The sequence below is a fragment of the Pyxicephalus adspersus genome, chromosome 4 (genome assembly GCF_032062135.1).
Source record: "Pyxicephalus adspersus chromosome 4, UCB_Pads_2.0, whole genome shotgun sequence".
NCBI lineage: Eukaryota > Metazoa > Chordata > Amphibia > Anura > Pyxicephalidae > Pyxicephalus > Pyxicephalus adspersus.
In genome coordinates this window covers 127,768,738-127,789,397 of record NC_092861.1, presented here as the reverse complement: position 1 = coordinate 127,789,397, position 20,660 = coordinate 127,768,738, and the positions used below count along the sequence as shown (strand labels likewise).

At 37.0% G+C, this 20,660-nt stretch overlaps 1 protein-coding gene across 3 annotated transcripts in view; it reads right to left on the bottom strand.

The window, feature by feature from the left end:
• Positions 1-20,660, bottom strand: part of KIF16B (kinesin family member 16B) — a 196,429-nt gene that overhangs the window by 138,162 nt on the left and 37,607 nt on the right. For all 3 annotated transcript variants that reach the window (XM_072409599.1, XM_072409596.1, XM_072409597.1), the window contains exons 11-12: positions 19,531-19,596; positions 18,227-18,286 (exon numbers count right to left, since the gene is read on the bottom strand). In XM_072409599.1, the coding sequence (XP_072265700.1) occupies positions 18,227-18,286; positions 19,531-19,596 (126 nt within the window). The remainder of the gene's footprint in view (positions 1-18,226; positions 18,287-19,530; positions 19,597-20,660) is intronic.

The window sequence follows — 20,660 nt, the reverse complement described above, 5'->3', positions numbered from 1 at the left end:
GTGAAATCTTCAGGATATAACAAGAAAAATAAATGTAAGAGTATCCTAGTCCACCATTGGCTATACACCCAGTGGCTCATTCAGATGAAATCCCAGTGCCGGTTTTCGTTGAACTACCCTCTCTTGAAGAACATGACTATGACGATGAACTAGGTGACAACAATGATAAAGAGTTTGAAATTGAAGAGGGCTCTGTTCATAAGGGATTTGATCAGCATGAGTTGAGTGATTTGGCACTATCGTAGAAGGTTTCAGAACGGCTAGCATCAAGACTGCGTGGGAAAAACTCAAAGAAGATCATTTCATCAGGACAATGTCAGAAGTCGAAAAGAATGCTTGGGTTTCATTCAAAGCCATTATCAAGGACTTTCTTGGAAACACACAAGCAAATAATTACACCAAAGTCACACAAAAGAAATTTAAATAAACAGTACATTCAAGTTATTATTTCATTATATGTAAAATCTGTATGTTTTTTGACAAAGATGGAGGGTACCCTGTATCATAAAAACTGGATGTGATAGCAAAAAACTGGGGTAATTTCTGGATTCACCACCCAAAAATTAGTAAAAAAAAAACAACAAAAAAAAAAACAAGTGTAAGATCTAACTCAAAAAAATGTGTTCCCCAGTGTTTTTGCACTTGGGTACCCAGCCTTACTTTAGACATGTGCACATAATGAATCAATCACCAGAGCAGGAAGCTATGAGGATATGCAAATTTAAAGCTAATTTCAACTTTGGTTTCCAATTGATCTGTTAAACCTTAACCCAATCATTTTGTCTTCAATGCTTAGATTGGGAGGACTGATAATATGCATATTAGTAGTTGTTGTGGTACATGGGTTGGTATGGTGTACATACATGGGAAAGGCATGAGCACCTTTGTAGAGATAGGGCATCAAATGTTTTGCTGGGGGGCACACTGTACCCATTTGGCAAGGCCCAGTACTAAAGTAAGGAAAAACTATGCTAAAAACAGAGGTAGACATATTTCATTAAAATATTTGACATTTCTAGAGTTATGTACACCAAGAGGGTAACTCCCACCTTCATACAAAATGCCATGTTAAAAGGTTTTATCAAATTTGAAAAAATCATAGATGGGTACAGGAGAAGCTAGAAAAGCATTTTATTATAAACACTAATTTACAAAAAGCTTTGTTTTTTTAGTAATCATTACATTACAGTTTGTCATTTTTTAAATTACCCAATAAAAAAAACAACATTCCCATGTTTCAACTGCAGTGCATTTAAGGAAGATCCTATGGTTGTTTTGTGCTTTCCAGCAAGATCATCATAAAAAGGGATGAATGGCACCAGATCAGAGAGGGCCACGTCACACAGCTTTGTAACAGCGATTTGGAGCAGCTACAGACTCCCTCTCTATTTCTGTACAAGAATAAATTTAATTGAATACAATAAAAGATCTGCGTTTCAGTAATTCTAACAATTTGTAGCTCGGTTGCTAACTTTATACAGCGTTTCCAGCTATCTGCAGAATGGCCAACTTAAGAAACAACTCTGTTATCCACTGCAGTGGATTAGTATTATAATACAGTCAGAATGCTACTTGCCCCCCATCGCTCAGAATGTTCAGTTCAACCATAGGAAAAGCAGCCACATTGTGTACTTGGATGTCTCAGTAAAATCAGTGCTGCTTATCTCAGTTGGATATTTGCTGCTGAGGCAGGTAGTCCATGTGGTATAGAGAAAAAAAACCCATCTACAGCAACCAGTTACATTTTTAAAATGGGAAGGAGCAAAAAAATAAATAAATAAATAATGGAAAAAAGGAAGGTAAGAAAAGGTAAGAAATTAAATTAAATTATTAAATTAGTAAAAAATTGATATTTATTTATCATTAAATATACTTTCAATATGTCGAAAGTAAAAAGGCCATTTCTGGACACTTTGGTGTCTGAAGAAGAAAAAAAAAAACTTTTTCAAAAATACCAGGGACTTTAGAAGCATACAAAGAAACTAAGACTTACTAAGAAAAAATCAACCTTTTATTAAAAAGCAAAACAATCAATCAATCAACATCTTTAATTGAACCCATATACCAAAAAAAAAAGAAATAGAAAAAATATTACCACAAGACAATAGTGCATACTAAGAAAACACATATTATGTTTTCAATTCTGTAGTCTCGGTTTTTCAGGTATGTTCTAAAAACAGGCAGAACGCATTTCCCAGAACACAATGGCCCTGATTTATTAAAGCTTCCATGGCTGGAGAGAATACACTTTCACCAGTGAAGCTGGGTGATCCAGCAAACCTGGGATGGATCTGGTCCAGGATTCAAAGCATTTGGTAGCAAATAGCTTATGATTTTTAAAAATCCATTCCATGTAAAGTGTATTCTCTCCAGCCTTGGAGAGCTTTATTAAATCAGGCCCAATGTGTGCTGCTTCAGCAGCAAAATAGGGCATAACAGACCCATGTCACAGACTGACATGAATAAAATTCAATTAAATATGAATCGCCCCATTCTGGTGCCTTAAAGTGTCTCAACCCTAACGGTGCCACCCCTTTCCCAATGACCCCCCCCCAGCCAAGTCAGAAGGACATCTCCAGTGGCCTGTTTTTTCAACTATATACATAAATCCAATGTAACTCTTTTTCATCACTACCCAATCTTACACCTGCACCCTCCAATAATCGACTCTACCTGTGAACCATCCCCCTCTAACTTACCTTCCCAGCATTGAACCTCCTCCTCTACAATCTAACTTTTCACTCCTTGAAAGCTTAATGTCCTCCCACACATCTTTTTGCTCCATGTGCCAGGGGCAGGGCTAAATCCAACAGCCAGGACCAAAGTCCTTCACCTCCCACTGCAATTAGGAGTGGCTGAAATGAGCGCTGTGGACATTGTATTTATGCCAGTGCAGTCTTCTCCCCAACCTCTTTAAGCTGGGCATGCCACCTGGCACATTTCAGTAATCACTGTTTTTGGGTGGTTACTAAATAGTCAGGTCACAATAAAGAAGCCTTCAGGCGCCTACAACTTCTTCTCACTGGTTTAACAAATTTTTAGGGAGAATACTGCACCGCACAGCAGGCACCCACACTATAAATTGTGCCTGTTTAAGTGGTTTGCTTACACCGCTTATACTGTGAAACAGCCCTGGAAAGTAAAGCCCAAAAGATTTAAAGATTATGTATTGCTTGTTCCAAAACAAAGGCCAAGAAAAAAATATGTTTTGTCCAATTTTTGTTTATATATATATGTTAAATATGTGTTCCACTTAAAAAGCTAAACTTCAGTATATAATAAAACGCATCCCAGTAACGAAGCTCTCAATATAAAGCAGATTTAGCTTTGTTGATTGGTATCTTTTATATTATATTATATTTACACAATACTATTTCCTTTGGCTTTACAGAAAACACCGAACAAAGCATTTGATTGTGCAATGGTATACTGTGAACAACACTTTCTAATTTAAAGCATTTTATACATTTCCCCTATCTGGTATAGGCAACGCAATATCCTGTGTTTTATTGAAATGTGTCTACAAACACAAAATAAAAACCTTGTCTACAGAAATGAGATAACACTGCGAGATTCCTGTAAAATGTCAGACAGTACAGTTTATGAATGTATAGAATAGATCAGGTGATCAGTTCCCTGGTGTTGGGAAGAATCTCATACTTTGATAAGGCCACAGAATGTATCCCCAATAAGAGAAATGAATAGGACTCCATGGCTGGAGCAGTCCACTAGTGACATCTAGTGGCCACAACATTAGGTTCATGTCGTGCAACAGAACAGGACCTATTCATATGAGGTCAGAATCAATATTTTGATGTTTTCTTCATGGGGAATATTGATTCTGACATGTCTGTCGGTTTATAGATCTGCTCTGAGCAATTTCCTAGCTCATTTTAACTATTTTTCAAGTTAGGTGAAAATATTTCAGGCGTACATCGACATCATCAAATTAGGCTGGCTCTATGTCTTTGCGAACACTTTAAATACGCGGTTTAACATTTATATCCTTCACTGTGTTGTCATCTATTCTGAATGCAACTCGAATGCACATACAGAGGATTAGCAAACACACTCCAGCACACAGATGTGAGTGTAAAATTATGCAGGTACATTTTTATTGCACTAATGCCCATTTAAACTGAACAGCTGTAACTGTAAAAACTGTACAAATTTGTGATCAGACAGGACTTTATTTTGAAAAGGACAGGCAATAGGAATTTTGGACTGCCTGATTTGCTTGCGCTATCAAAATCACCACAACTGCAGGGGAAGCCGGGATACCTAGCACACATCGGCTTCCCCTGCACAGTGTTCTCCCCAGACCCTTTTAGCTGGGAGCACAACTTTTTAGTAACCACCCAACTATTTTGGGCAGTTGCTGAAAAGTTGGGTCACAATACCGGGGCTGCCATCTGCCTACAGCATTTTCCCACCCAGGTAAAAAAATATTTTACCTAGTTGCCAGGACTGAATGAATTCTTGTGCAGGATTTATTAAAGCTCTCCAAGGCTGGAGAGAATCCTGGCCCAGCCATTCAAGCTGCACGATGATTGCAACAAAGAAGAGAAGAAGGTACCCATGACAGGTGAGTGAGGCCGGGTTTAGTTACACTTTAATGAAACATGTTTTAATTCAATGCAAAGGCCCAAATGAAATCTTACAAAATACAATGCCTACTGTATTTTATTTCATTGGACAGTCTTTAGCATTGATAAGCTTATGCAATGTCCCAGCATTTAACTCCATCCACAGCTGCTTTAGTTGTTCTTCAAGATCTTGTATTGATGAGAGAGTATGTAAAGTATGTAAAGTCTTGTCCAGCACATACCCAAAATTCTCAATAGGGTAAAAGGTCTGAACTCTAAACTAAGGTCCCTGAACCACTTTTTAAAATTTCAGCGCAATACATTCTGGCATTGTCATCTTGGAATATAAAAGAAGAAACATCCATTAATGGAAATACCTGGTCGTTCAGTATATTCAGGTCAGCTGACTTCATTTTTTGGGCATATACTGATGCTAAACCTAGACTTGTCAAACCGAGGCAATGCTAAATCATAAAATGCCCCCACAGGCCTGGGGACTCTTTGTTGGCCTGCAGTTTATATGGCCTATTTTTGCAACAAACACTGCCAAATATACCTCAAGGTAAGAAATTGTATTTGACTTACTTTTTGGGGGTTTTTTTTCTAACTGTATAAATCTAGTAAACTACAGCAAATTTTGGTGAATCAGCCCCAACCTATTAAAATCATTATTGAAGACTAAACATTGAACTTCAGCTCACGTAAGAACTCTTAAAGAAAGAAAAGCTCTTTCTGAATCATGGAGCTATTTTTCTTTTCCCTTACCACCCCCCCCCCCCTTCTAATTTAAAGCAATTGAACAAAGACAGATATACAGAGAAGAACAGGTCACACAAACATAAAAATCCATACACCATCCAGTCCAGATTATTTTTATTTTATAAAAAAAATTATGTTATGTTCCACTTTTCTTTAATATTTCACTTATTTATTTAGTAGGAAATGCTACAAGAGCCAAAGGCATGCTTGCCTCATGGGATGATGACCTTTTGTAGTAAAGGCAGGCCACATTTTCATGCACTTTGTTCTCCATTGACCACTGACAGGTACTCAATCATTTAAAAGTAAAGAGAAAAGGCAACAAATATTATACCTTTTTTTGCTGGTCTGTTTTCTTCTATTTTACCTTTTATTTTCATGTTTTTCCCCATTACTTGGGTTATCATTTGCCAGAACTGACATTTCCAAAGACAGACACAATCACATCAAGATACATAGACAATTTATAATAAATATTAAAATGCACATGCTTAATAACACTGTATCTCCTTTCCCTGGTTAAAATCTTTTTTTTCCTTTCTTCTTATGATCAAACCTCTCTTCCTAGAGGACTGCCAAAGAAGTAACTACAGTGGCTCCAACAGCAGCAAATCAGATCCACATTTCATCCAATTGTGACTGAACACCTGCAAATTCTGGGGAGCATACAGAAAGCATGCTAGACACCTTCTCTTTTGAAAGCCTTAGAGAATATATAGCGCAGTATAGCTCACATTTCTTTCCGAGAATACAAGTTGCCTGGGAAATAGCTAAAGCGTACCTAAACTCAACAAATTTTTAATTTACATAAAAGGGTTGACAAAAAAAAAAAAGGGTGCAGCCCCGCCTCTTTAAGTCTTGATTACCGCGGCAATCAAGACTTAATGGGAGCACAAAGCCTTCTGGGATACCTACATCACGCATCCCAGGGGGCTCTGGCTGCTCCTTCTGAGCATGCCGAAATCTCTGGCATGCGCAGAAGATGCAAATCTCACACATGCGCAGAAGTGAAGATTGAAGATCACGTGGAGACAAATAGGAATTCCAGGACAATGCGTGACCGGACCGTGGGAAGGACCAGCGCCATGGAGGACCTGCAAGATTTAAGGCAAGTGTAATTTTTCTGTTTTTAGTTTAGTTCCGCTTTAAGCTGTTTCTGAGGCACTGACCAGGAAAAATAATCCAGATCAGAAGTTCATATTTCAGTCTGATGTTTTTATTATCACGCTTGTTCTGAGTCAGTGACTGATAGTACTGTCAGAGACAAGCAATATGTAGATTAGTGTACCTGTACCCAGATCATAGACATTAAATGATTTGCATATTCCTAACAAGCCCTAAGATGCAAAGAGCTTTTAAACAAACCCTGGCTGACCTCTCCAGGTGCTTTTAATGTGAAGTTACTCATTCTCAAAGTTCACAACTAAGACTAACACGATCTGTTGATGATTCCCCGATGACAGTACTAAAAATTAATATTATTTATTTTTATTATTAAACAGTATTTATATAGCGCCAACAAATTAGGCAGTGCTAATATTACACTAATACACACAGTCAACCATACACAATACATGCACAATTTTCATGCACTTCCACCAGAGATAATTAAAAAAAGTAAAACCTACCAGCAAACCAACCGATTTTATGAATTCAATAAATTTAATTAGGATCAAATAGAAATTGCATGCAAGGATTTGCATGCAATCTGAATAAGAAAAGAATGTCTGCTTTATACAATCAGGCTTTCTGCAACTGGTCTGCCTAGAGGTCAGCTAAAACTAGTGGGTTATTCTATGTTTCTTTCATTTCCTATGGAAAGCTAAATCAAAATGTGAATGACTAGAGTACTAGGTGTGTTAGATCTATGTCATTCTATTATAATTCTTTTATTCAGATCCCTTGCTGATTAGATTGCTGCAAAAAAAACTGCTAGCAAAGAAAACGTAATACGGCAGCATCTCACTGGTTCAGCCAGTGAGGCAGGAAAACCAAACGAGAAGGTGAGTTGAGCTTTAATAGGAACTGCTAGTGTGGCATGGCCATTAGTCTTCATAAACCTGCATAGCACGATATAAAAGCAGTTATATCATATTAATTGTGTTCCTTTTCACAACCTTCTCCATAATTTGCTTTTAGATAACATCCCAGAACCTCAATTCTCAAAATACAGTAAGTAAGCATTCTTATTTTGTAAATGTATTGCAAAGAATTTGTCTCTGGGTGCATGGACCGTTCAATAAGGATTAGCTGCAGAGAAGGCAAAATACTGGCTGTACAGTATGACAGAAAGCCTAATAATCCAACACAATCAAACTATTCAACAAAATGTTAGACTGGTCTACTAATTTAAGACTTTTCTTCAGAGCTAACAAGCTAGGATTAGGGAAATTGCTTGGTGATAAAGAGGCAGCAAAGTCATTTCAGTATCCCAATAGAAAAGAATGCTCGGATACCTTTTTCATTATCTCTCAGAAATTGGGTTCATGTATTGCCACAAACTGGAAAAGGCTTCGTGAAATGGAGACTGCCTTGTACTTTATTACTGCGGCCAAACTGAAACTGACTGTACCTTAATCTATGTTTATAATGGAAAAAAACATTCTCCTCCCTCCGCTTGCTTCAAACTGCAAGCTTGCAGCAAGTAAGTAGGCAGGCTTTTAAAGGAAACTTCAGCTTATTTTCACTCAGCTATAATGGTGTATTTATTTGCTAGCGTTGTAAGTCAGCCATTTTTTCATCTTTATCTTATGAATTAGAAATGCTTTGTAGGCTCGGTTTTCTGACCCTACAATTTCTGCAAGGAGTTTTAACTTGACTCAGCTTCCTGAAATATAGCTGGACTACAAACAACTCCCAAAACTTTCCTAGCGTGGTTTTTTTCTGATACAGTGAATATTACTGAACTGATTTTCACTTCAAAGAATACGGTTGCCTCATCACGTTTATAGACACTTTGAGGTCTGATTGTAAAGCAGTGACTGGCATCCACTGGTTCTCCAATCTCCATTCTAGTCTCTCGAGTGGTCCATGCGTTTCAATGGTAGTAAGAGATTCTCCCCTAGGCTTCATAGATTAACAGCGCAAACTGAAATAAGATATGTTTGTGCTTGAATATGGAATTCTACCCAAAAAAGCGGGAATGTGAAATAAAAAGATGCAATGTGCTTTAATACTATGCTTTATTATACATTATTCACTTTGAATGTACTAGTAGTGCACCTTGACCTTTGCAATGCACAAATTGACCTTTTATTTATTTTTTTTATAATATGTCTATTGCAAGTGCAATGGCAGCTAACCTATTAGTGCATAGAATGTCACTGCAACATACCACCACTTCAATATTAACGTGCATTTTGCTAAAGTGTTTTACAGCACATTACCAGAACACATCAGTGTGATTAGGTTCTTACTTGTTCCCTGAAAAAAGGTTCTTCCTTTATTGAACAGTCACTTCTACTTCTTGTAACAGCCTAACAGGAACCTTTGCACATTTAGGTTATTCTCTGGAATTAAACTGCTGAAATACCAACAAAATTGAATATATATATATATATATATATATATATATAGGGAGAGAGAGAGAGAGAGAACACACACACACATACATACACACACAGTCACACAATATTTTGCAAACAGAGATTGTGTAAGTAACTCATTTGACCTGTAAATATCTAGATTTGAGCACTGTATTTAGCTAATCACTGTTCAGCTCCCACATTTAAGCTGCAATCTGTGTTTACTTGTCTGCATTCATGTAATGGGCGCTCTTGATGAAACAACTTTTGTTTGATTTTTCAAGCAGAAGTTGGCAGTAGTCTCTCTATAATCAGACAGTCTTTTGCACTGAGAACAAAGTTGATGGGGAATTTTAGGTATGCACTGAATGAGATCTTTGGGTCTCAACATCTGTCTCCCATCTGTCCAGGCATAAGAAACAGAAAGAGATTTTGCTGCATCTCTCTGATCCAGTGTATGCCTGCATCCTTGCCCCATAATGAGTCATTTATAGGGCTCCAAAATCAGCTTCCCCTGGGTACAGTTACACCAAACTTGGTGGATACCAGAAACAAATGGTATATATGCATAAATAAAAGTTGTTTTTGTTTTTTACAAACAGAACATAAAAGAAGATTAAAAAATGTAAAAATGCAATGTGAACTCCATAGGAAAGAATATAAAGGATGCTGCTTCTGACCTTTTTTATCCTCTGTCTATCTTTCTGATGCCTGTCCTTGTAATACTTTACAATACTATGTAATTCTTTTGATAATGTGTTGAAGCTGTTGCATTAGAATCCGTTCTATCTTAATTCTAAATCTTTTAAATCTGTTTTCTTGGTCTGGGTCAGTGACTTGGAAAGTTATAAAGGCAGTGAGTAATAGCCAGACTAGAATTCTTAGAAGTAGATTACCAATAAAACATATAATCATGAAAAAGATTGGATTTTTGTAACCTGCAGTAAAATGCTCTACTACAGCATTACTTTGGAGGACTCAGGACTGCAGCAATCAATGTGTGGGTATAGAGCAGTCTACGGTAGGTTTGGGCACTATGCAAAACAAAAAAGGAGCAAGATCCCTTTAGAGGCTCTACCTCTGCATTGCTTAAAGCTCAGTTGTAATAAATGGTGACCAGGGAAACAGGTTTCACAAAAAAAAAAAACACAACAACAACAACAACAAAAGCATCACAACAGAAAGAGGGAAGAGAGCCAAATTCTCCAATAAACTACTGGAGAAAAGGATATTACAAAAAATATAACACATCTATCTACTTCATGGTTCTTTAAAGGGCATTTGACTCATAGTCTTTAACGTGGGATACCCAAATCTCCCAAAAATGAGGGGCATGCAACCTTGATTAAGCAGAGTAAACAACCACATAACCTTCTACAGAAACTTTCAAACAAGCTAGAACATACCAAAACTGGCTAAATGGGGTAAAAATAGGAAGCAATCCCAGGAATATATAAGGCCTGGATTTCAAGACTACCTTCAACTTGTGAATGATATGAGGAAGGATACTTTGCAGGAAAAGCTTGCAGCTCAAAAAATTCTCTTAATAAGCAATGGCTACAATAAATGCCAAAAAATGCCAAGGTTAGGTCAAAGTAGGCCCAAAAGGACCATACTCAAAAACCATGGAGCAAGAAAGAGGAGAAATGCAAGTTGCCCTGTAAATAAATTGGGATGCTGAGCAAGACGATCAAGATCAAGACAAACCATTCTTCTAAATAATAATGAAAGCTCTCTAAGGCTGGAGAGAATACACTTTCAAAGTGAAGCTGGGTGATCCAGAAAACATGGAATGGATTTTTAAAAATCATAAGCTATATACTACCAAACGTTTTGAATCCTGGACCAGATCTATTCCAGATTTGCTGGATCACCCAGGTTCACTGATGAAAGTGTATTCTCTCCAGCCTTGGATAGCTTTCATAAATCAGGGCCTTTAAATCTAAATACTCTGTCCCTAACAGAGGGAAGTCAAGTAAAGGAATTTTCCATTGGCCTGGTCAGTCAATTTGCACTTTAGCCAAAGGACTGCAAATTACTGGAGCTGCAATAAAATGCACGTCACCCAAAAACCCAATTACAAGGGGGCATTACAAATATATGTTTTCCTACTTTACAAGCTGGTCCGTCAGCTCAGTCAGATGAAGGAAAAATTACCTCAGCCAATTCCCGTCAGAAGAATCAGAACACGTTGACAACTTCCTGGGACAAACATTAATTGGCAATTGTAGCTTGAGGGATTGTGGAACAATAAATCCCTTAAATTTCACTTAAGAAGCAAGGAAAGCTCAAGGCAGAGAGCTTGTCACCTGTTACTACAGGTTGCTTTCTCCAATCTCCCATGAATTTTGTTGCCAGACATAGGCTAGCATGGGCTATAAAGTTTAAAACATGCCTATTTGGACTTGTTGGTACCATGACTGGAGATTTATGAAAACCATTAGGTTAATGGTCAACTTCTTGTTTTGTTTAAGGTCAGTTTGATAACTCACTCATTTTAACTTGAATTCTAATCAGGTGCCACATCCAAGATAACAATCTAAGTATGTATGTAGAAATTTGCATTGGAATGACTTTTTAAGCACCAAAAATATGAAAAAATATAACTTTTATTCTCTCCATTAAAATATGGACACATTGACCCCTACTGATATAGATATGTAAAATGACTGGGGGCTATATTTGACAAATGTTGCTTTATAAATACCTGGTATTTATTGGATATCTGCAGGTATACCTGCTTCTACATTTTGTCTTAAGCTTTTTGATCTGGCATCCTGCTACACTGCTACTGTTCCCCTCTACTGAGATATCTGTGCAAAATCTGGAGGAGGTATCCACTAATAGTGTTGTTTGATGTGAATTGCAAGCCACTAGTGAGTACTTCTTTATTTCTGTAAAATCAATAAGTAAATGTTTAATGTGATGGTATACAGAAACAAATGCATTATGTTGATAGGTCTCCACAACTACTTCCTTAAGAAACAGACATGTCCACGAAACGCGTCGAAAATTTTACATGTGTGAGACTCCGATACTGTTATCTATGTGAGACTATGCAATCGAAACATATTGTTTTATTGTACACACATTCACTGTTTTAACATTATATTTTATTACGAGAATAAAAGAATAATTTTTTCATATTTTTGGTGCCTAAAAATTCCTTCCAATGCAAATTTCTACATAAATACCTTAAACGTTAATGGTTAAATCAGAATGTCAACACCTTAAAAGAACCATCAAACCTCTGTCTCATCTTTTCTACTGTACCTTGGTCCTGTATTCTTTTACTCTGTGACATTACGGAAATCACTCTTATTTAAACACCGAGCTCTGGGCTAAGCTAAAACCTCCTTTATTTCTTTCCCCAGACCACCCTAGAAAAATATGTAGCTGAAACTAAACGACTGACAACACAGACAGCAAAAAGCTGAAAGAGGAAGACCAGGATGGCACAAACAAGGAGTTGGCTGGACGATCTTAGTTGTCCATCAGACAAGAAATTTGGATGATATACCTGTTACAGCTTCTAATGTTTGTTATGTGGAGGTCATAATGTTTAGTTAAAAGAGTTCCTCCATAGGAAAGAACAATCTACAAATATCCAATAAGAAAGGTTAAGGTAGAGTTCAGCTATTTTAAAACTTTTAAAATCTAAACTTCCGATAAGCTGATAATATTTAAAAGTTTTATTCTTATCTACGACTGCTGGAGACGACATACTAATTGATATTAAAATGAGATCTGAGCCTCTCATGACAAGGAAGAGGGTCCAATTCCGTGTGATCTTCTCATTAAGTGCATTTCTTAGCACAAATTTGCATTTCGTCACACTCATTAATACAGCGCCACTGTGGGATATAATGAAACCAATAATTTTTGTATGCAAAATTGGGCAAATTTGCTAAATTACCTTTCCAATGGGTTATTCATTAGGTTTGGGATTTAAAGAGATTCAGAAGAAGCAATAACTATTGTATTTTCTATGCTGGGCAAATTAAAATAGTTGGAAAAAAAATTTAATATAATGGAATATGTAATTTATCTTTTGCTCAAATAAAGTAATATCATTTTCATTAGGTTTGAATTAGTGCTCTGGAATATAAAAACAGGACACATGGCATGTAACTGTTTTTATTTCTTTCATCCAACATTTGCAAAGAGATTTTTATTTTGAACCAGCGGCCATAACCTCTACCCACATTCCCACACTTCATAGTATCAAGGTATAAACAGCAACACGGCTGTAGCTTTATGTAACCTAGAAAATCCTAAATGTAACTTTGTAATATTAGGAATAAGGGATCTGTTTTGATTGGCCTTTTGTCATTTCAGTGTGTTACAGGTCAGTGACTCTTAACCAGATAAGTTCAATTCATGACAAAAACCCCAAAGCATTTACCATTAATAAGATACTAGCAACCCATCGTGTAATATGTTTTTTAACTCTTAAAGTAAAAAAGTTTTGAAAGACAGATCCCCTTCTGTAGAGTCTAGTTGACTTGCTAGTACAGTTACCAAGTGAGGCCAATAAGGGCTGAATTACTGTCCTGAACAGACAGGCATCCTTACATTCTGTGTTTATGGGGTTTCTTTTAAATTATTTTTTACATCAGTTTGGGGTAACTCCAGTGTTGTTCAGATTGTATTGACATGTGCATGTGACCGGTAGTTGACCTTATTCTGACCTGTATCCCCACATACTAATGGAAAGAAAAGCAGGTCTGATGCAAACAAAAGCGCGTCAACAGATGTATGTATGTGCATGTAACAAGTCGCAACACTGCTCCAAGTCTTGCTCAGACATTTTTTCCCTTAAGACTTTTTAAATTTTCAGCCAGACTGAAAAATCCCTGTACACATGGGCAATGGGATGGACATATCTTTGGAATGTATCTTCATACCGATCTGCATGTCCCTTCGCAGCCCCTTGAACTCTATGTCCCCCTTGCTCCCTCTAATTCACCTGCCAAAAACTTGAAAGCAGGGACCTATTAAACAGGATTTATATAGCGCCAACATATTATGCAGCGCAGTGCATTAAATAGGGGTTGCAAATGACAGACAAATATAGACATTGACACATCAGGAGGAGAGGACCCTTCCGCGATTAGCTTACACTCTACAAGGTGGGAGTTAATGTTCGGGGGAGCTTATCTTGGCATGGAGAGGAGTCACTAGGGACAGTGGCCAGTTTCAACAGTGGGGTTTGTGAGGACAGCACAAGGTGTCTTGTACGGTCACTCCAGCACTGAAGAATTTTTAGGCCAGGCCTGTTTCATGTTACATTGCTAAGTACAGGTAACACTGGAAGAATATGGAGAACATCTTTATGGTCTCCATAAACCTCTCTGACATCCCATATCGGATACATTTTTTAGGCTGTATCCTCTGGAAATTCATCTTTGCCATAACCTGTAAATATGTGAGTAGCAACAAAGTTAAAAACATGTGATTAAAAAGTATACCATTTTTGCTGGTTGGCCACAAATGGCTTGATACCCTCTTAAGTAAATGAGTATCTGTGAAGGCACCCATTCATAACTTAATAACAATTTATAAATTGTTTCTAAATAAAAAAAGGAAAGTTGTTAATCATGCACATAGAGTTTTGGTCCTTTAGGTGATTTTCAAAATCAATGGTCAAGACTACAAACATCAGGTGGATGTTCGCCCAAATTCCACCTATTAACTTGGCAAAAGAGACACTGCACTGTCCGAGGCAGCCAACCACCAATACAATAGGACAAATATGAACCCTACAGCTTAGCTAAGTAAAAAAGTAATAGAAGTACTTTGTAAATTGTCTAGCTTTTAATAAATTAGGAGGCCTAAAACAGATTGGATAAATCTACATGCAAAAACTTGTTTTATGGATATACCAGAACAGTTTGGAAGAATTCTTTTTATTCAGACAGTACACATCTTTATTCAGTTCAGATATCTATGTAGTAGTCTGACAACCAATCAAGATACATTTAAAAAAAGGAATGCCTCATATATCAGCAATAAAAGTGATGTCCACATAATAAGCTACACGAAGAAATATTGTCACTTAATGAAAGCCATAATGACTAGACCGTCAGTCTATGTGTGTCAGCTATTTCGATATCCCCTGTCCCGTGTGGATCTTATAACAAAGCTCTAAGTGAATACATACAGACTATCTTGTCAACATTCTTCACAACATGAAAGAAAAAAAAACTCTTTATGCTTGAAGGAGCTCTGTGTGAAATTTCCTCTACTTGCATCCAGAAGCAATTTGAAAATTGCTTTTCTAAACAGCAATGCTAATAGCTGCTCAATATAATACCCCATTCTAAAGAAGCAGGCAAGGTTGCCTTTCTCATCTTGTTCTCGTTGTGCCATTACGACTCACCGGGTCAATCTGGGCTTAAGAGATTGCAGCCAGTAGGAAGAAATTCAAACAATGCCTGAGAAACGTATCAATAATGACAAGTGATTTGAAAGAAAGTGGAGGCATCCTGTTATGGATTGAGCACTTATCTCGATACATATCCTATCTAGCATCAGATTACTGGGGTGAATAACCAAGATAAAAACTGCATCAATTGTTCTGTTTCTCGCATGGAGCAAGCTAAACACATTAAATGCCACTCGTTTGCTAAATTTTTCTCTCATTATGTACTGAGCCATGTTACATTGCTATGTCCTGGCAGATTATGCTCTGTACTTTTAGCATATACTTGCAATGCCAATACATAACCCATTGAAAAAACACACACATACATACATACATTTATATATAAAGCACAATAAATTCTATAATGTTCTGTAAGGTTGGATAGCAGTTCCCACCAAGAATCACAGTACATCTATTGAAAATATAACAACCTAGGGCATCCACTAACAATATGCACATAGAAAGTTCTTAATAGAAAACGGGGGGGATAGGCTGTGTAGTTAGGTTTACTAGTCGATATGCTCATACATTCAAAAAGCAAAGATTTGAAGCTATACAGAGTTCACCTGGTACATTACCATCATCAGGGTACATGTGAATATATAGTGAGGAATGTAGAGAAACAAAAAGCCATAGGTTACATTAGAAATGTATTGGCTCCTGACATGTTTCATCTCATCTCCAAATTCAGAGGGCCTTGCCGTGGGGATAAAATGCACCCCTTTAAATTACAAACTCTACTTAGGTGTTTGGGAAAGATCTATTTGTCGATAAAATAATGTTAAAATTTTGACACCACATCCTAGCCTGATGGAGTTACATTAATGACGTATTAACATTCTGTACCTATTACAAGAATTCTTTGACATTATTAAAGTCAATTAAATCAATTTGAAATTCACTTTGAACTATAATTTCTTAGAAAATCCCCTTCTTTCATCTTTTTGTGGCTATTGAGGACAATAAGACAATCAAACAGCAATCTTTTTTTTTTTTTTTTCTTTCACTACTGAAAACACTGTCCTCTACGTTTTCAGTGCCCACCCAAAAACCTCAAATTGATAGTATCCCATGCAGCCAAAACTTAAGAAGAAGCTATACAACACGGGGGGATTTTGAGTTACAAGCAAAATTATCAAGGAATTGACTAGTGAATAGAGGATACAGCAAAAAAAACATACAAAAAGAAAATAGAAGAAAAAAAAAAAGACATACCAGAGAGTCAGACCCCTCAGCAGAGAAACCTTACTTTTTAAATACTTTACAAAGCAAAAACCAGACACAAGTAAAATTATTACACAGTAAAATCAGCATCACGCACCTATTCAGGGTAATTGTACCAAATTTGAAACATCCTCACTACTAATCCCCTGATCAAGAAGCATATTAAGAACATACCACATGTTATAAAAAAAACTAATTTTTAGAAAGATTTCTTAGTACCCAGTTATTTTATGTCTAAAACAAATTTACTCTACAAATGACATACCTGATGAATAAAGTTTACCAGGACCAACCATCGGTTAGAATTACCATGCACAGTATACAGTGCATAAAAAAGGGTACACTATGCGTAAAAATGACCATTGTATTGTTTTGCTTTGAGACACTACAGGTAGTACCCGAGTTAAGGACATCCGACAAGGATGACTCCTAAATACGAGCGGGGCTTCCTTGTTTGCTTGTGTGCAGAACAGAGGCTTGATGGTGGGGGGGGGTTGCATGACTTACAGAAGCAATTATTTGATAAACACAGCTGAGGTTGTGGGTGATCTTCAGGACTGAGCTCTTCTGCAACCTCATGAAAATCTTTAATGACCAAGACAAACTTTGCAGTTGATATTTTTTTTTGCATATCAAAGCACAGCTTGCTCCAGAAAGTAATGAATGACTACTCTACATAAAGGTTTTTTTTTTTGCGGTGTTTGTGATTAACTCACAGTGAGGATTTTATACAGTAACTAACACCATGCTGCCTAATAATATGATGACACAAACATCTGTCCTAATTGCATTTATTAAAATAATGTACCCGTTCCTACTTACATACAAACAACTTAAGAACAAAACTACAGTCCCTATCTCGTATGTAACCTGGGGACAACCTGTATAATGTAGACTTGCAACAACTATGGAAACGACAACTAAATAGCTATGATCTATTCACAGTGCTATATGACAAACACACAGACTGACACAATGTCAGCACAAGACATGTAAAATATGGCAATGCAGATACTGGTTAGCCTGAGAGTGCTGAAACACATAACATGTTAATACATATTGGATACTGTCTTGCATAAATTTATATAAATTCATATTACAAAATAATTTCCACCTCCAGGGAGCTAGAACACAGCTATTCTTGTGTAGGGTTTAAAAGTACACAGCCATTTTTCTGGAGGGTGGTATGGCCACACAGTCTCTCTGGGAGGGTTGGTATGGGCAAAAAAAATGCCTAGCATCTGTGCAGAAAGGCTGTTTTGGGTACGAGGCTTCACTTCTAGAGAGCTGGCATGGATACACAGCCCTGTATCTTCAGAGATGATATGGATATACAATCCTACTTCCAAAATGGTATAGGTACACAGCAGCACTTCTAGAAAAGGTGAAATGGGCATAAGGTCTCAGGTCTAGAAATACGGGTATGTAAACTTTTAGGCCTCCAGTAAATTCTGAACAAGCAACACATGCTTTTTTTCTCTTTTTATTTATTCTCTTTATTTGCAACCAATGGGAAAAAGAAAACAAAGGTACAGACATCCAATGTGACCTTGGAACATCTTAACTAATGAAAGAAAGGTGAAAATAAAACTAAATAATACATTAATAAAACAAAACAGTAAGGAATAATCTGTTCTCCATCACTCAAAACATTGTGATTTTAATAGTTTCTCACAAGTACTAAATAATAGGTTTACTTTGTCTACCTTTAATATGTTCTGTGTTTCATTCCACTTATTGGTCCATTCCTTAGTCAATTCTTCTACCTGAAAAACAGTGAGTACAGTTTACCAAAAGCACCTTGCAAAATAAAAATTGCAATACAGACTACTCTACCCCAGCAAACAGCCTGGACACTGGAGACGCATTGCAAGGAAAAACACCCATCAACAATACCAGTGACCTCAATACACAATGACCTAAATTCACAGCAAATAAAAAACCCAGGTAAGGGAATCATGCTTGCGCATTTTTTACAATTACCCAATCCAACAGCAGCTATGACAAGGGCTACCGACTACCAAACAAAGGTAACTGGAGTGCTGGTTACTGGGGTTTTATCTGATGCTATAACAGAGAAAACTTTAGAAATAGACTGAAGTAGCCCCAATTTGTACATGATTTTAAAAAAGACAACAGAGTTGATTTGGTTTCATTTGAAACATGTTCAAAACTGTGGAACTTTAATCAAGTAATTTAGGAGTAGCGTAAGTTTAGAAATTTAAAGCCTTCGTGTGTAAGCTTATACTGCATTGAGAATAATGGAAGCAGCAAGGAGACACATATGCACATATATGAATATACAGTCCTTGTGTAACTGTATCTACCTTTAATCTGCAAATGAATGAGCACCTGATTACATTTCCATGAACTGAAGCCAAAGTGAGGCAAATCAAATTGCAGTAGGTAGCTATAGGTTACTTTACTGTGCTTCTTTGTTCCTGAATCAGTCTGGTATACATATTTCATACATGACAATTACAATATGTTATAACCGCAACAGTTACTTTAAAATAAAAGATAGTGCTAAGTCTTCTGAAGCTGCTGATGAAAATTCCCATATTTCCATTTTAAAAGCTTCCAAAAAGAAGGTCTGCTGTATAATAATTATATCAACAGCTATACCTTAAAATGAGAAACAGCACATCAGCAGCCTTATTTGCTGTGGCGTATAAATAAATGTGATTTTATGATAATATACAATATTACAATGTCTAGAAGTAGGAAGGCATCTCGCAGAATGAAAAGCAAGTATACCTGCAAAAGGATAAATTGCTAATAAATTCTCATCGCTAAAAATTCTTAGATCAAAATGAATGCTTAGCTGTATCCAAGTAATGTGCTCGACCTTTGAAGATCCTAGCGGCTGATATTCACCTCTGCCACTGCCTTCTCAGTAATAATCTCCAAGTTCTGTGTTCTACACCCAAGTTCAAAAGCTGTTCTATATAAATTATAAAGAGGTTTCTGCACAGAGAAAATAGTGGAAGACCCTTTCAAAACTACTTACACGGGCTTCATTCTGTTGCAGTTTTTCTTCCATACTTAAAGCCGTTGGCGAATCCAAGAGTGCAATCTGGAAAATTTAGACATGTTATAATGTTATTTTACTGTAGTTCACACACTAAGATGCTAGTAAAAAAGGAAAAAAAAACTCTAATTTTAACGGCCATTGCCCAACTGTAACATCTTTATTTTACTTCAGTGCAGCCATTACAATGGTTAGTGCACTTCATGCAATAGGTGGCTGTAGGAATTCGGGAGACTTTAAAAGAACTCTATTGGGAACAGATAACAGCTAAACTGTCCTACCGAACACAGCTTAGAGTCAATCTTAAGAAAACTCTTCTTGGACAAGACAGAAAAATATGCCCATTATAAAAGCCTTACTACAGCCACACTTCTACCTAAAAAATACAGCAGTGCTTGATAAAATATGTGATTAGCAGATTACATGTGTTGGATTCTGAAGCAAGTGATGCTACATTAACTTCAATATACTAGGAGGAGGGGAGCTTAGTCACCATCATGAACAATTATTTGCTGTGAACACACCATAGGGGACCACAGCCTGAATGTTATAAATCACAACAACGCAAATATGCAACAGTGTTCTCCCCAGTCCCTTTTAGCTGGGCGCACCACCCAGGTCATTTCAGTAACCACTGTTGGTTACTGAAAGGTTGGGTCACAATACAGGGGCACTGGACAGTTGCATCATAACACTGAGACCATGAAAAAATGGGACATATTAAGAGGGTGGTCAATAGAAACTTAGAACAAAGTAAAGGGGGAGTGGTAGAAAGCTCGCAGATTTATAGGGGTTACCGGCTTCCTTTGGCAACAATCACTGGGTATGCTAAATTTGTCAAGTCTTGCCCTGCCCACTTTAACCACCTGTCTAAAGCTTCTTTCCAAGCAGCATAAAAAAAAACAACAAATCTTTGGGTAACACGGTGTAATGTCTATACAGAGTGGGTAGGAATACCTGCTCTCCATTATTAACATCCCTACCCCCACATGTGTCAAATTGGTGATCAAATTGGTGGCTTTCCATATCCCACCACTGCTCCTTTCTATTGAAACCATTCAGTGCATTTGGTGGGCAAAGGCCAGAAGCCTAACATTTTGTGTAATAGA